Consider the following 16,067-nt stretch of genomic DNA (forward strand, 5'->3'; position numbering starts at 1 on the left):
ATCATTATATATGATTAGCGAATACATGATTCGTTAATGAAACTCCATGATATAATATTGACATTGTACTAAAAATGATCCCCAGCTTCCATCCATCATGCGGGACTGTGATGTAGAGATAAGCTGGTACATGTGTTGGGTTGATGATCTTATTTCACAGGTCATGGCAATATGGTATATTGCACCAACAATGAAGGCACGTGTTGGGAACACGGTGCCGGATAGACCCACTACGAGACACCATGAGTATACTGCTATTGTGAGTCTCGTAACAACACGCATATTATGTCCTCTGACCTGAGATCGGTGCAGAGTCCCAGATTGTGGAGCATCACATTTTGAGTTTGCTAAACGTTATTCCATAACTGAGTAGTTATAAAAGCAGCTTTCGGATGTGGTTGAAACAAATCGCAGGGTGTACCGAGGTAAGAAGGAATCTGCCCCTCCCGTTTTAGGAAGAGACTCCTCTGGGCCCTCTCGATGTGATGAACTAAAAATGCATGGCCATGCCTTGACTAAAGGTTAGTTGATCAGAAAAGTTTTTCACCGAGTGAGAAATGACTAAGAATAAGGGTAGCACTTCACTCGCCTTATACTTGGCTAGGTGTCGTATGGTGGAAGGATATAATATTGGTGACTGTTACAGGTTATGCAAGATATGATCTTCATGAACTTTCGGAAGTCAGTATGCCTTGCTCGAGGCTAATGCTAACTATTGATCGGAAATAGTTTTCAAGTCATGTTCGTTGGTTGCATGAACCTACGGGGTCACACACTTAAGGGATTGTAACATATGGATAATTGCATAATTAACTCTTGTACAAGTGGGAGACTGTTGGAGATGCCCAAGAGGGCCTAGCCCAATAAGAACGGGTTGGCCCATTAAGCAAGCGTTATACATCTAATCACCGGCTAGAAAGGTTATTAACCCTAGGGCTAATAACGTGCTAGCCCATTAAGCGAGCGTTATATATCTAATCACCAGCAGCAAGAAAGGTGATTAACCCTAGGGCCAATAACGTGCTGGCCCATTAAGCAAGCGTTATGTATCTAATCACTGGCCAGAAAGGTGATTACCCCTAGGGCTAATCTACCTGCACCCTGTCGCACGCACTGCCTAGTGCGCGGCCGCCGCCACCGCATGCACCTGCCTGGTGCACTGCAGCAGTCCTCCCTCCCGGTTCAAAGGTTGATCGTGGGTATATTTGAGTACGTGCCGTCGAGTGCTTGCACACTCTGGTTCGTCATCCCATCCCGTACGTGTGGACTGCGGTAAAGGTGTCGCTCGGTTGTGCACTTCGTCAGATTGTACGACTACTTCCTCGACGTCGATCGAATCGACCACTCGCGCTTCATTAAGACTTCCGCTGCGACGATCGAAGATATAATCTATGATCATTTACTCGCAAGTAATTCTGTTTACGCGGTTATATTTTTTATGCCAGCGAGTAGCATATCATTTCCTAACACTACATGACGCTGTACATATCAGTGTGTATCTGTATCCCGTATCCGACGTGAGGTTATCTCTGCATCATGGAAGCACGTACAAGTCATGCTTCTTTCGAGCTGTTATACACATGAATGGATGGTGACGGCCACGAATCCGTGCTGCGGAGAGATCCCGATCAGTTCTCCAGAAGATCAAATCTCTTCGATGCCATATACAACAAATAGCACCAACTGCCCAGCTCCCGGGCATTATCTTACAAGATAATTCCAGCTGCGCTAATGATCCTGATCAATCGCAGCCATATGTCGCCCACACATAGGACCAAGAAACCGTCGCTGATACCAAAGCTTTGGCCAGCTGCACTCACAGGCCATCTAGGCTGATCGAGCGGCACAGCTGCTTATTATACACCGTCGACTTCGTCCGCGTCACGTATATACTTCTTCTGAGCTCCTCCACCCACCGCGCCGCGACATTCCCGTCTTGCTCGGTGGCCTTGTTCGTTGCTTTCAGTTTCAGGCTTTCAGCACGTCGCGGAGGCAACAGGCGGAAACGACGATGGGCAACTGCGGGACGAAGCCGAAGACGAGCGACGGGGACGACGCTCCTTCGCCGGCCGAGCAGCGGACGCCGGCGCCGGCGGCCGAGGGGGAGCGGAAGGACGAGGAGGTCGCGGGGGCCGCGCCGGAAGAGGCTAGCCACGCCGTCGTGGCGCCACAAAGTGAGGTAATGATCTCGAATTCCGTTCCGGTCTTTCCCGTTTGGAAATACTATTGGAAACTTTCCCTCCTCTGATCCATATGGAAACTGATGAATTGCTTCGTGTGGCATGGTCCAAAGTTCCGTGAAATTCCTATATGTTCGTCAGTTCGTGGTAACTTGTCCTCCGTTTAATTTGCAGCTTGCGGTGTTCACCTGCATCCGACTGTAATTGTTAATTGCTACTCCCTCCGTTTCCGTTTCTTAGGCGTATGACGATTTTCAGCGTTTCTCGTTATGTAGAGCGCACGCCCTCGGAATGCAGCATCCATGCGCGCATCCAGTCAGGTGCCAGGCAGTAGCAAAGCGATACGCCCGGAGCGCACGCTGCATGCAGCACTAGGCGGATAATTAATCGTGACTAGTGGAGTCTCGGTATTTGTGTGAATCGCTACCGCGCGCGCCTAAGGAGGTGTTTGATATTCTCTAAACTTTAGCAGTTTAGCAGCTAAAGTTTAGCAACTTTTAGTAAAAAATTTGTCAAACACTCTTGCTAAACTTTAACTCTTTAGCAAGTTTTTATTGCTAAACCTTGCTAAAAGGTGGGGTGGACACCCTTCGCCCCTCATTATTGCTTGTCTGGTGCGTATTTATTAAGGGCATACAGGTTTTTATCCACCTGTTTAGCAAAGGTATCCAAACAACCTTGACTAAACTTTAGCAACTTTTAGCTGCTAAAGTTTAGCAAAGGTATTAAACACCCCTAAGAAACGAAAACGGAGGGAGCAGTACTTTACAAGCCATTCCAATTGAGTGTGAGAGGCATTTGGGTAAATAAATGGGAAAAGGGAGAGGGGGGTGGGGGGTATTTTAAATGAATGAGAGAGCTGGACTGCTAGAGAGACTCAATTTGGACCACCTCTGCTTCCGAAACTTCTTTTTTGAAGCAAATCTGCTTCCGAAACTTGGGCCTTTGTATTTAGCCCTTTTCTGTAAGATATGGCCCATAGTAGGGGCCGGGTTAGTCCAACCAATGGTGAGAGAGGCTCCTAGTTCTCATTTACGTGGGCCGTATCTCTTTGCTTAATTGCCTCACTTTCTTTTTCATGATGTACTTGTTGATGATCCTTGCCTAACAGCTCCCGTGTGGCAGGAAGCTACGACTACTACAGATGAAACAAAAGAGCCCGATGAACCAAAGGAAAAGCAGGAGGTTCCCAGGGAGGACGCTGATCAGGGCAAGGAGAAGGAAACGCCGACGACAGAGGGGCCCGGCGAGCTTCCGGCGTCCACTCCGGCGAGCGTCGCCTGATATACATACACCCAACCATCACGCTAAAATTACGGCGTCCAACGATTCCCGTTTTTGCTTCCACATTGTTTGAGGCATGTCAGATTGGCACGCTCCCTACTACCGTGTTATTTTTGTCTCGCTATTTGGGCGATGCAGTTCCTTCGTTTGATTCATACATGGATCGGAATTGGACCTTTCTTTTTTTGTTCCGTGGCTGTTGGTGGTGTGGAGAACGTACGGAACTGAGCTACCCTTTATATTAAAAAAAAACTGAGCAACCTTTTTGTTGATTTGCTGAACAGGTGGGGAGTGCCATTTCTAACCTTTGCACTAGCCTTTGATTTTGAACTCGATACTTGGATGGAGGTGACGATGTTTGATTCCATGGGTTAAAGTTTAATTCCTGTCGCATCGAATATTTATATACTAATTATGAGGATTAAATATGAGCTAATTATAAAACCAATTGCACAGATGGAGGCTAATTCGGGAGACGAATCTATTAAGCCTAATTAATTCATGATAGCACATAGTTACTGTAACATCACATTGTCAAATCATGGACTAATTAAGATTGATAGATTCGTCTTGCGAATTAGCTTCCATCTGTATAATTAGTTTTATAATTAATTTTTGTTTAATACTTCTAATTAATATCTCGATGTGATAGGGACTAAACTTTAATCCGAGCGACTACACACGACCCTTAAACAAAGGGATCCCTCCGGTTAGCACTACACGGAGAACCAGGGCTCACACAAGGCCAGCCGCCCACCGCATCTTATCCTCTTCTACCTCGCTACCGCAAACGGCCACATCTTGTCTTCCTCGCGCGATGCTGTCGGATGTAGGCCCAGCCCCACCTTCCAACCACCCACCTGGCCTCCAGCGCCGTCCTCGGCGCCGTCGGCTCCACCCCACCACCCCTTCCTCCACCCACCGCCAATTCGGCGGCGCCTCGCCCATTCTCCTCCTCCTCTCTCCCTCTCCCCCCCCCTCTCCTCCCTGTTCAGATCCGAGCTCTCCCACCTCTTCCACCGCCCTTCCCGGCTTCGGCGGCGCCATCGCCGCCGGATCCGCCACCCACACTACCGCCGCCACCGCTAACCACTACAACCACGACACCCCCGCCACCGACCTGGCCCAACCGACCTCCACCACCGCGGCAGCGGCGGGCCCGCTGTTCCGCCCATACCCCACCACCACCGCCGGTTCGGCAGCTGCCCCCGACCATCCCTCTAGGCCCGGCAGTCATCAATCCCCTTCCCAACCCAAAACCCCGAGCCCTAACCTGATTTGGAGCTCGTCGGAGAAGAAGAGGTCGCTGGATTGCTCGTCGGAGAAGAAGAACCGGTCGCTGGAGTTGGAGTCGTTGTTACTTTGGCCCTATTTGGCATGGCTCCAACTCCGGGTCACCGGGTGGAGCTGCTCCACTTCAGAACTCCACATGGAGCCAGCTCCGCTCCAAAACTTCAGAACAAAAATGGGGTGTTTGGCTAGATGGGTGCTCTCAGCTCCAAAAAAGATCGATTTCAGTGTGGATTGCCATTGTTGCCCCCCAATTAAGGCCCCACTTGTCATCCTCTCTATCCCATCTTCTTCTTCTCCTTTTTCCATTGCACTGTGCCGCACACGGGAGACCCTCCACGGGCAGCGGGCTGGGTGGCGACGGGCGGCGGGGCCGGCCGGCCACGGGGGCGGCGACGGGTAGGGCTCTGGCAGCGAGTGGGGCTCGGGAGAATAGAAGGGAGAACAGAATGAAACGTTTTTTTGTAACCAGTGGCATTGGTGGGTGATTACCTACCAACTCTACGAGGAGGTTCAAAAGAGAGATTTCTGAAGCAGCAAAAAAGGTGCTCCAAAACTCCACCTCCATTTGCACTACAGCTCCATGGAGTTGGCAACTCCATGGAGTTTTGGAGTTGGGGTGTTTGGCTGAATTTTTTGATGGAGTTGCTGGAGTTTAGAAGTGGAGCCGTGCCAAACAGAACCTTTTTATTGGATTTGTTACTTTTCTTATTTTTTCCCTTTTCTGACTTCTTCATCCCCTCCCTTTACCTCGTTTTTTCAAATCGGGGAGGCTCTCGATTTAACACTAATCGAGAGGTCTCTCCCTTCAGAATTTCCGTACTTGGATTGCATGCTACGTTCCATGAGACTTTTGTAATTCCCCGGCCCCTTTCCCAAGGGACACGTAGGAGCACATTGCGGCCGATATCAAGGTCACCTGTCACCAGGTGCGGACGAGGATCGCGAGACCGTGCGCACGTGTGCCGCGTCATAGTTTTCACGGGACAACCAGTTTGTTTTCACGGACTTTAACTTAAAAGTTTAATTATCCATCGAATATTACATAGACTAATTGAAAATCAATTGCATAAATGAAGCTAATTCACAAGATGAATCTATTAAGCCTAATTAATTCATGATTAGCATATAGTTACTGTAGTACCACATTGTCAAATCGTAAACTAATTAAGCTTAATAGATTTGTCTCACGAATTAGCCTCCGTCTGTGCAATTGGTTTTATAATTAGCTCATATTTTATCCTTCTAATTAGTATTTAAACATTTAATATGATAGGAACAGAACTTTAATCCGTGAAACCAACATCCCTAAATCGCCTAACCTAGCTAGATCGATAGCGGCGTATTCAAGCCAATCCATCTAGAAGAGAGGCTGCCGTGTACGGTGTATCGCTAGATGCTATCATCGCGTCCATGTGACACGACGGCGGGTTCACCAAGGTAGATGCGATGATTTCGTGGAAGATGTTTTAGTTGATTCCAGCGAATAAAAAACAAATGAATAATATAGCAACGTACTCCCTCCATTCTAAATTACAAGCTATTCCAACTTTCTGGAGAGTCGAAACATCTCAAGTTTAACCAAATTTATACAATAAAATAATAATATTCATAATACCAAATAAGTAACATTAGTTTTTTCATTAAATATATTTTTATAGTATATCTATTCAGTGTCATAAATCTTTACAAAATACTCTTTATAATTTTGATTAAACGTACCATTTGAGTCTGTATGAAAGTTGGAGGGAGTAGCATCCAACTCCGTTTTGAAGTGCTACACTGCTGCCACTAGATAAGTGCTCCCGCTGGCAAGCCACTATGCAGTTTCTAGAAAGAAAATCGGGAATTCATTCACCAGTCTCGCAAGCAACTCCGCGGGAAACCAACAAACCTTTCTGTTTTTTTTTTCATGCATTTCTGGTTGACTCAAAGGCTACTGTAGCATGCAACGCAAGCCCTTCCTTATCCATCCGAATAATAATCGAGCGTCCACTTCGACAGCAGTACAGCACAAGCAAGCAAGCGCAAATCGCGGGGACGAAAACATAAAGGGGTGTTTGGGAGCAGACACAAAGGGGTGTTTGGGAGCAGGGAGTTCCCGTTGCATCGAATATTTAACACTAATTAGGAGTATTAAATCTAGACTAATTACAAAACTAATTACACAACCTCTAGGCTAAATCGTGAGACGAATCTATTAATCCTAATTAGTCCATGATTTGACAATGTAGTGCTACAGTAACCATTCGCTGATAATGGATTAATTAGGTTTAATAGATTCATCTCGCGATTTAGCCTAGAGGTTTTGCAATTAGTTTTGTAATTAGCTTATGGGGATGTTTGATACACCCTCCTAAACTTTAGTACCTGTCACATCGGATATTTGATACTAATTAGGAGTATTAAATATAGTCTAATTACAAAACTAATTGCACAGATGGAGTTTAATTTGTGAAACGAATCTATTAAGCCTAATTAGTCCATGATTTGACAATGTGGCGCTACAGTAACCATTTGCTAATGATGGATTAATTAGGCTTATTCGTCTCGCGAATTAGTATAAGGGTTCTGTAGTTAGTTTTATAATTAGCTCATGTTTAATTCTCCTAATTAGCGTCCGAACATCCGATGTGACCCTCAACTTTAGCACCTCGTATCCAAACACCCCTATATTTAGACAGGGATAAAGTTTAGCCTCTTATCCAAACGCCCCCAAAGAAGAAAAGGGCGAGAATGTGCGTGCGTCATTCAGTACGAGGGCAAGAATGTGCGTGCGTCATTCAGTACGCGCACGGCTGAGGGGCTCCGACCTGACAGTGGTTCGTTCCAAGCGCAACAAGCCCGGCACAGCCAGGCAGAGCCTGCACGTATGCAGGTGGGGCCGCGCCCCACGCGCAGGCGCTAGCTGACAGGAAGCGCATGCAGAGCCTCCGACCAGCTCGAGCCGTCCCCTTCCGTCCCGGCTGCCACCTCGGACACCGACCTGTACCGGCCGGGGGCTTCGCTTGGGCTGCTGGGCACCTCGATGTCTCGTTGTCACGCTCTGGCTGGTCCACGTGCACCGTCACGTCCGGCGAGATCTCGAGGACGGCAGCACGCTTCGCATCCAACGGTGTAGGTACCGCCACGTTATCGATCACCTTTTGAAACTCCTGCCACCTGACTTCACGGGGGTGGGTGGTTCGGTTGAGGAGTTCGATTCGAGCTTCGTTCTTCCCACCTCCGCGATAACCGCGATTAAACTATTTAATTACGACTTCCGTGCAAGGTTTTATTACAGTCTGTGCTAATCTCTTCTTTTAATGGCGGCTGCCAATGGAAAAGGAGCTTTTTCTTTTTGGGTTACGGCTGCGGCTACTAATGAGTGAGCGCCGATCGAGCACGGCAGCGTGCACGGCGCGCCGGGGTCGCCGCCGGACGCGCGCGGCTTTCCACACCCGCGCCGGGCGCCGGGCGACCCTCGTCACGCCACCGGCAGAAAGGGGTTGGCGGCGGCATCGATGATGAACCAGACGCGGCAGCGGGCGGAAAGCAGTCAGGCACACGGACGGGAGCGGCAGAGAAAGTTAGGGTGCGTTTGCGTTTGGATGGGAGACGACGTAGGTCTGGTTTGGTTCACTGACTTATTTTTAAGCACCCATCACATCGAATGTTTAGATACTAATTAGAAGTATTAAACGTAGACTATTTACAAAACCCATTACATAAGTGGAGGCTAAACGGAAAGACGAATCTATTAAGCCTAATTAGTCCATGATTTGACAATGTGTTGCTATAATAAACATTTGCTAATGATGGATTAATTAGGCTTAATAGATTCGTCTCGCCGTTTAGCCTCCACTTTGTAATGGGTTTTATAAATAATCTACGTTTAATACCCCTAATTAGTATCTAAACATTCGATGTGACACGTGCTAAAAATAAGCAAAGGGAACCAAATACCACCGTAGAACGGGACGGTCCCGTCCTAATTCTTCGGGATGGGATGATCCCATTCATGTTTAGTTAAATGGGATGGGTCCGTCCTAATTTTTTATTTGGTTGGAGAGATTGGTGTAGACGGGACGAGCACCGTTTTCTCCTTCTGTTAGGCACCGTTCGTGGGCCCACCTGTCATACTAACCGCCATCTTCTTCCTCTACCTCGGTTCCGCTCGTGGCATCGTTCATGGGCTCGCCGTTGCGCCACCGGGGGGAGCTTGCCCCGGGCGCGCCGCCCGTGAATCAGGCCCTGCCGGCCTCGAGCCGTCCCTCGCCGGATCTCAGGGGCCGTGGGGGAGCTCGCCCGCGCCGGCCCCTCCGCCGGTGCGGACGGACGGCGCGTAACGGGGGCGAAGTGGGATGCCCCCGTCCGCTCGTTTTGGTGGGATGGGGGCATCCCGCATCTGGAGGGTATATTCCCTCATAGGGATGTCCCCGTCCCACTTGTCTCCAAACCAAACACGGGACGAAGTGGGATCGTCCCGTCCCGTCCCACTTCGTCCCTCAAACCAAACGCACCCTTAGGGACTGTTGGGATGATAGTGGCTAAAATTTAGCACTTGTTATATCGAATGGTTGGATATTAATTAGGAAGATTAAACATGAGCTAATTATAAAATTAATTGCAGAAGCTCTGGGTTAATTCGCGAGATGAATCTATTAAGCCTAATTAATCCATCATTAACAAATGGCTACTGTAGCACCACATTATCAAATCATGAACTAATTAGGCTTAATAGATTTGTCTCCCGAAGTAGCCTCCCTCTGTATTATAATTAGTCTATATTTAATATTTTTAATTAGTATCAAACATCTGACATGATAGGAGCTAAAGTTTAGCGTGGCAGCCAAACATGCCCTAACCTGGCCCCGTTTTCTTCCACTGACTTATTTTTAGCACCCGTCACATCGAATGTTTAGATACTAATTAGGAGTATTAAACGTAGACTATTTACAAAACCCATTACATAAGACGAATCTAAACGGCGAGACGAATCTATTAAGCCTAATTAGTCCATGATTTGACAATGTGTTGCTACAGTAAATATTTGCTAATGATGGATTAATTAGGCTTAATTAGGCTTAATAGATTCATCTCGCCGTTTAGATTCCACTTATGTAATTGGTTTTGTAAATAGTCTATGTTTACTACTCCTAATTAGTATTTAAACATTCGATGCGACACGTGCTAAAAATAAGACACGGGAAGAAAACGCCCCTTACCTCGCACCACGGTAAAAAGCTGCGAGGCCGCGAGGATTACTTGAACGCTACACCAGCGCGGTGAAAGTAATTATCGAGGCAAAACACAGCAACACGACGCTGATTGTTGGGTGGCCGTCTTTGGCGGACAGCAATGTGCGGATCGCCGAGCACGAGGCCTCGCTAGAAAACACGCCACTGCGGCTCTGTCCAGTGCCCACCGCGCCTCTTGTCCCCAGCTTCAAGCCTTCGAGCTCAGCAACTAGTCCATGAGAAGAAAAGCGACTCTCTTCTATTGCGCTAAATGTTCGCGAACCTTAAACATGGAATTGTTGATGCTGACGAGATGAGCTGCTCTCCCTCGCTAGTATTATCCTTCTCAACGTCCTAAATATCGTACGAAGTAATGCTTGTTTTTAGCACTCTATCTAGCGTATCAAGCGATCCTAGTGGGCAAGAAAGCATATCTTGTTCATCTTGAACTCAAAACAAGATCGATTTGCAAAGTGAACTAAACCATTGAAAGTGACATAATGCTTTGTTCTTTAGCTCCGACGTTTCCACGTATGGATAGATGGTTCCCTTGTGTATATAAGATCTCGGTTTACCTTCTTTGCAACATGAATGAATTCAGTACTAGGGTCCAAATGATTTTTTTTAAAAGAAGGTTTGCCTAACGGGATACCAGCTGTATCTCACTCCAACAGAATTGCTAATACAGTACAAACGTTTAGGCCTTGCCGTGCAAGTCAGCAACGTTAGCGTTAGCGTGCCGCTACTACCCCCCCCCCCCCCCCCCCCCCCCCCCCCCCCCCCTGTCCCTGCCACGATGGCAACGAACCAGAGGATCCAGCAGCTCCAGTACACCAAAGACGACCCGCTTTCTGTGGCTCGGGGCACCGGGCCGACCAAGTCGAAAGGGAGAGGGGGCCTGGGGCCGACCTCCCAAACGGAACGGAACGGAACGGGATGGTCAACCCCCGCCCTGGACCGAGGCCGGATAATAAACACACACCTCCTCCTCGGCTCCTCCTCTGTTTCTCACCTTCCTCGCCCCGCTCGTCTCCCTCGCTCGCTCTCCGGGTCTCCGTCTCGAGCCTTCCCAGTCTCCAGACTCTCCACACCCACCTCCACCTCCCGTTCCTCTTCCTCTGTTGCGCGTTCACCTCTCCTCTCTATTTCTCCAGCCCCCCGCCCCCTCCTCACCGGTTCACCTCCCTTCTCTCTGTCGGTCTCCCTTCGGCACGTCTTCGGCGGGTCCTTTGCCGGCGGCGAACCCACCAGGTATGCCTGCCCCTTCCCTTCCCTTCCTGCTGTGCAAAACGGAGCACCCCAAACCCTACTGTAAGCTGTTTGTGTCCGGATCTGACCCAGTTACAACATGTGTCCGCCTCTGCTTGCAGACCTGTTAGATCTCGCGTCTCTTCTGAGATTTTTGTAACCCGTCGATGTGTTGCTCGATTTGTTCCTTAAAAGGCTTCTCCTTTTTTTTATCCCACTCCCAACTTTGTCCTTTGATGAATCAGGAAATAAAGGGGTCCCTTTGATCTTTCGGGGAGTGCCTAATTGCTAGCATACGAATGGGTTGGCTGTACGGGGGGCCGACGTTACCTTTCTCGAAATGTTGCAACATGCCACCAGAATATGGTTGATGTGTGATGCGACCCCTCCGATATTAAAATGTTATCGCAGCCTCGCTCCTGAAATTCTGTTGTAATAATAGTGTATACTCTCATAGGTTCACAGACTCCCGTGTGGTGAGCTGTACTTGGAATTGGTCTATAATTCCTAAGATATGTCGCTAGCTCTATTCCATGCTATTATTCGCACGCTTTCTCATCAAGATTCTTTTCTTATCGCAGGAACAAATCGGCGACTGCTTCTGTCTAGACACACCCAAAGGCAGCGATCCCCTTTGGGGTGGCGTGATCTCCACTGTTCCATAAGTGGAGTCACCAGGAAGGCTGTTGGGCACCTTCCCTGTTATATATCGGCAGGGCTAAGCCTAAGGTTCTTGTAGGCCTGACTGCCCTGTTCTAGTTGGCGTAGATGTCGTTTCGCAGCATCGTTCGTGATGTTCGGGACGGTTTTGGTAGCCTGTCAAGGCGGAGCTTTGAGGTGACCATTGCTGGCCTTTCTGGACTCACCGGGCATCACAGGGGGAAATCTCAGAGCACGGTGCATGAGCTCCGTGATACAGATCTCATAATCCAGGAGAGCCGTTGGGCTAATCTCCCTCCTGAGCTCCTCCGGGATGTGATCCGGAGGCTGGAGGCCAGCGAGAGCACCTGGCCAAATCGCAAGAATGTTGTTTCCTGCGCTGCTGTTTGTCGGACGTGGAGGGAGATGTGCCGGGAGATTGTGCTGAGCCCAGAGTTCTGTGGGAAGCTTACCTTCCCAGTCTCTTTAAAGCAGGTGAGCTTTACATTCTCTAATGAAAGAAATCCTTGACCTGATTACCTGAATGTTTGCAGGAATGATATTGTGTAGCTAATTATGGCATTTCCCAATGCTTATTCTTACATCTTTCATAGTATTAATTACATCTGCTAATGCTTGTCTTCACAGCCTGGGCATCGAGATGGAATGATTCAATGTTTTATAAAGCGAGATAAATCAAAGTCTACATATCATCTCTACTTGTGCCTGAGCACTGGTAAGTTGCGCCTTTTTTTGCTTGTATCAATAGATCATTCCTTTATTATTTTAGCATTGCCTCAAAAAAACATTTTGGCAAATGTCTGCTATCATCCAGTCTCCATTCTGGTACTTTATTCTGCTTGCATGTTTCCAACATTTATGCCAAATATTTCCTCCTTTTGGTTATGGAACTTCAGCTACATTTTATTTCATCTGTTTGAAAAGTTGGCACATTGTTGACGCTTTTTTTGTGTGTGTTTTTGGGGATCAGCTGTACTTACGGAGAACGGCAAGTTCCTCTTATCAGCTAAAAGGAACCGCAAGACAACATGCACGGAGTATGTTATCTCGATGGATGCTGACAACATCTCAAGGTCAAGCAGCACATATATTGGAAAGCTGAGGTAATTGAAATGCATGTGGATGGCAAACCTTCTGTTTCTCCGGTTTATTTGATTGTGTAAGCTAATTGAGGTGTTTCTTGTCATTTCCAGGTCCAACTTCCTAGGCACAAAATTTATGATCTATGACACACAGCCCCCTTATAATGGGGCTGTTGTCCCTCACGCTGGACGAACCAGCCGGAGATTCAACTCCAAGAAAGTCTCCCCTAAGGTGCCAACTGGTAGCTACAACATAGCTCAGGTGACATACGAGCTAAATGTTCTCGGCACGAGGGGCCCTAGGCGGATGCACTGTGTCATGCACTCCATACCTGCCTCCGCGGTTGAGCCTGGCGGCATAGTCCCTGGACAGCCTGAGCAGATTCTGCCTCGAGCATTAGAGGAGTCCTTTCGCAGCACTACCTCCTTCTCCAAGTCATCCATCATGGACCGGTCCATGGATTTCAGTAGCTCCCGCGACTTCGGCAGTGTCCGTGACTTCAGCAGCGCCCGCTTTTCTGACATTGCCAGAGGCGCCATGGTTGGCGACGAAGAGGAACAAAATAAGGAGAGGCCTCTTGTGCTTCGCAACAAGGCCCCCAGATGGCATGAACAGCTGCAATGCTGGTGCCTCAACTTCCGCGGCCGAGTAACCATCGCGTCAGTGAAGAATTTCCAGCTGATTGCTACATCAAGCCAGCCCCCAGCCACTGGGGCTCCAACCGTGTCGCAGCCTGCTCCATCGGACCAGGACAAGGTCATCCTGCAGTTTGGCAAGGTGGCGAAAGATATGTTCACGGTGGACTACCGCTACCCGCTCTCCGCCTTCCAGGCTTTTGCGATCTGTTTGAGTAGCTTCGACACCAAATTAGCCTGTGAGTAGATAGACACCCAGGATTTGATGGAAGTGGAGCTGGAAATGCACAAAAGAAGAGGTGCATTTGGCCCTAGGATTCTAGCTTTTGATGCTTTTGCATTTTGTTGTATTCTCTCATGGTTGTATTGTGTTCTGCTTCATGTTGTAGCCTGGAACCAGACTTCTTAGTATGCGTGTTTCAGCTGCCGGCACCATGGTTGGTGCCATTCGTCTGATGTGCATGAGATTCCACCCTTAACGTGAAAGGTTCCCTTGCTGAATTATTTTCAAGCTTTGCGTGGATTCCGCGACTGGTTGAAGCACAAAAAAGAAGATAACGCCTTATTTTTCAAATCTGTTGTGCACAGATGCTTGCATTATTATACAATGTGAGCATCACGCTTGCATCCCGTTGTGACGGGCTTGTCTCGCTCGATGGAGCCTTCCTACCTCTTTTTTACCCTTTCAATACGGTTGGTCAGTCACCAGCCATCATGTACCATCATGGCATGATTCCGCGGATGCACCCTTTGTTCGGCGCGTCGAGTGCAGTGGTTGTGCCCCTGATAAGAGAATCATTGCACATGTGTGTGCCCCTTTATCTCAGCACAAAGCTGTGCCTTTCAGCTTCTTTAGGTTGGGTTTTTTTCTTATTTTTTTGTTCACTCTTCTTTTATATGAGAAGAAGGTTGAACACTTTCTCTGTGGAGGAAGATGTGCATTTCTGTAGTGACAGCAAGGAGCAGTACAGCTAGGAGATGTGATAAAGTAGTAGTAGGAGGAAAGGGCGCATCTGATCTGGACCCATGATGAGTGCGACCGGGTGAAGGAATGGGCTTTCTTTTCTGCATGCGAGTGTGTGACTGGGTATAATTTCAGAAAAAATAAAAGTAGCATCTGCCTGAGTACATATATTTTAAGGAAAAAAAATAAAATGCGTCCGAGCTGGAATGCACAGAACTGGACGATGAATGGATGGATCCAATCTCCACTCCAATCACTCTTCTTCCAGGGAACAAAGCGTATTGCCGTATTGTGGCTTGCTTGGACGGCATGAGCTGAAGAAACAATCGAGTACACCGTGGCTGGCAATCATTCCCGGTGGACACACGAGTGCCTCGAGGCTCCCTGGACGGTGGCAGCGCGCACGCATTACCGGGGCAGAGGGCTTGTTGATGTGCGCGCGCTTTGGCCAGGGCGAGTCCGCGAGTGGCCTCATCACTAGACCGGCAGTGGCTACCGGACCTGGTGCTCGATATGATTCACGAGGATGATTGCTCCGTGTCGGCTGCTTCCTCGGCCGGCTCTTCGGAGGAGAGGGCATTTGATCGCGTCCGTTTGGTTTGGGTGCTCAAAGTTTGGGGGAGATCGAATAAAATCCCTCGGTTTACCTGGGCCAAGGGAGGGACGCGACGCGTTCGTGTGCGATGCAGCTCGGCGGGCATCACTTCCCTGTAGTCTCAGGTGGGGGAGTTTCTGATCTTGTCTGCCGGCTTAGCTTTTCTAGCCGATTCGTTTCGTGGGCGCGCAGCACGGTGGAACGACGCCGTGGAATCCCACTAGCCGTATGGCGGCGGGTGCGATGGCGATGCGATGGAGGGAATGATGGCCGGCGGGTATAATAACACGGTTCTGGCTGCTCGCCAGATTCTCCCCGTTGTTGCTGCCCGGATCTCGTCGTCCTCCTGCATGATTGAACCGCATTATAGCATGGATGGGGGCCCTTGGCTGCTTTTCCCAAACGGAACGCCGATGAGCTTTCAGTTTTGGAGTATGGGCGGGTTCCAATTTTTGGTAATCGAACTGGTTAGAATAATTTCTTTTTGGCGATCTAACACTGCCGTCAGGCTCAATTGCACGTGTGAGAACGTCAAAAGTAAAGTCCAACCACTCAAATGTCGTTCAAATACAAATCCTTCGATCTGAATCCTTTTCCTTCGACGACATAAAAAACGACATGCTTTTGTCTTGGTTCATGCTTGCGTGACGCCTCCATCTAACGCACCTAACGTTGGGTAGAGCACCTCAGCCGGCAGCCGGCATCCGCCACATCATCTGGACACGAGAAACCGGCTAATCTCCGGCGGTCCGGCCGCGGCGAGCCAGTGAAATGCGAGCCGCCGCCACTGTTTGTTTTGGGAGGGAAAAAGACTGCCGCCACTGCTGCTGATTATCCTCGCGATTGCGGGCTGTGATTATCCTCGTGGCCTTGTGGGCCGACGTTCTTCTACCGCGCCGCGCGCGCGGG

General features: G+C 48.8%; 2 protein-coding genes across 2 annotated transcripts; both read left to right on the forward strand.

Moving 5' to 3' along the window:
• The first annotated feature begins 1,708 nt into the window (after positions 1–1,708).
• LOC117850531 (uncharacterized) lies at positions 1,709–3,736 on the forward strand. The gene is made up of 2 exons (XM_034732376.2): positions 1,709–2,179; positions 3,306–3,736. Exons 1-2 carry the CDS (start codon positions 2,012–2,014, stop codon positions 3,462–3,464), a joined length of 327 nt encoding a protein of 108 aa, XP_034588267.1. The 5' UTR covers positions 1,709–2,011; the 3' UTR covers positions 3,465–3,736.
• A 7,230-nt stretch (positions 3,737–10,966) lies between these two features.
• Positions 10,967–14,110, forward strand: LOC117850084 (tubby-like F-box protein 8). Its single transcript, XM_034731871.2, has 5 exons — positions 10,967–11,224; positions 11,803–12,355; positions 12,509–12,596; positions 12,852–12,984; positions 13,075–14,110. Exons 2-5 carry the CDS (start codon positions 11,990–11,992, stop codon positions 13,844–13,846), a joined length of 1,359 nt encoding a protein of 452 aa, XP_034587762.1. The 5' UTR covers positions 10,967–11,224; positions 11,803–11,989; the 3' UTR covers positions 13,847–14,110.
• Positions 14,111–16,067: the final 1,957 nt, after the last annotated feature.

The sequence above is a fragment of the Setaria viridis genome, chromosome 3 (genome assembly GCF_005286985.2).
Source record: "Setaria viridis chromosome 3, Setaria_viridis_v4.0, whole genome shotgun sequence".
Taxonomy (NCBI): domain Eukaryota; kingdom Viridiplantae; phylum Streptophyta; class Magnoliopsida; order Poales; family Poaceae; genus Setaria; species Setaria viridis.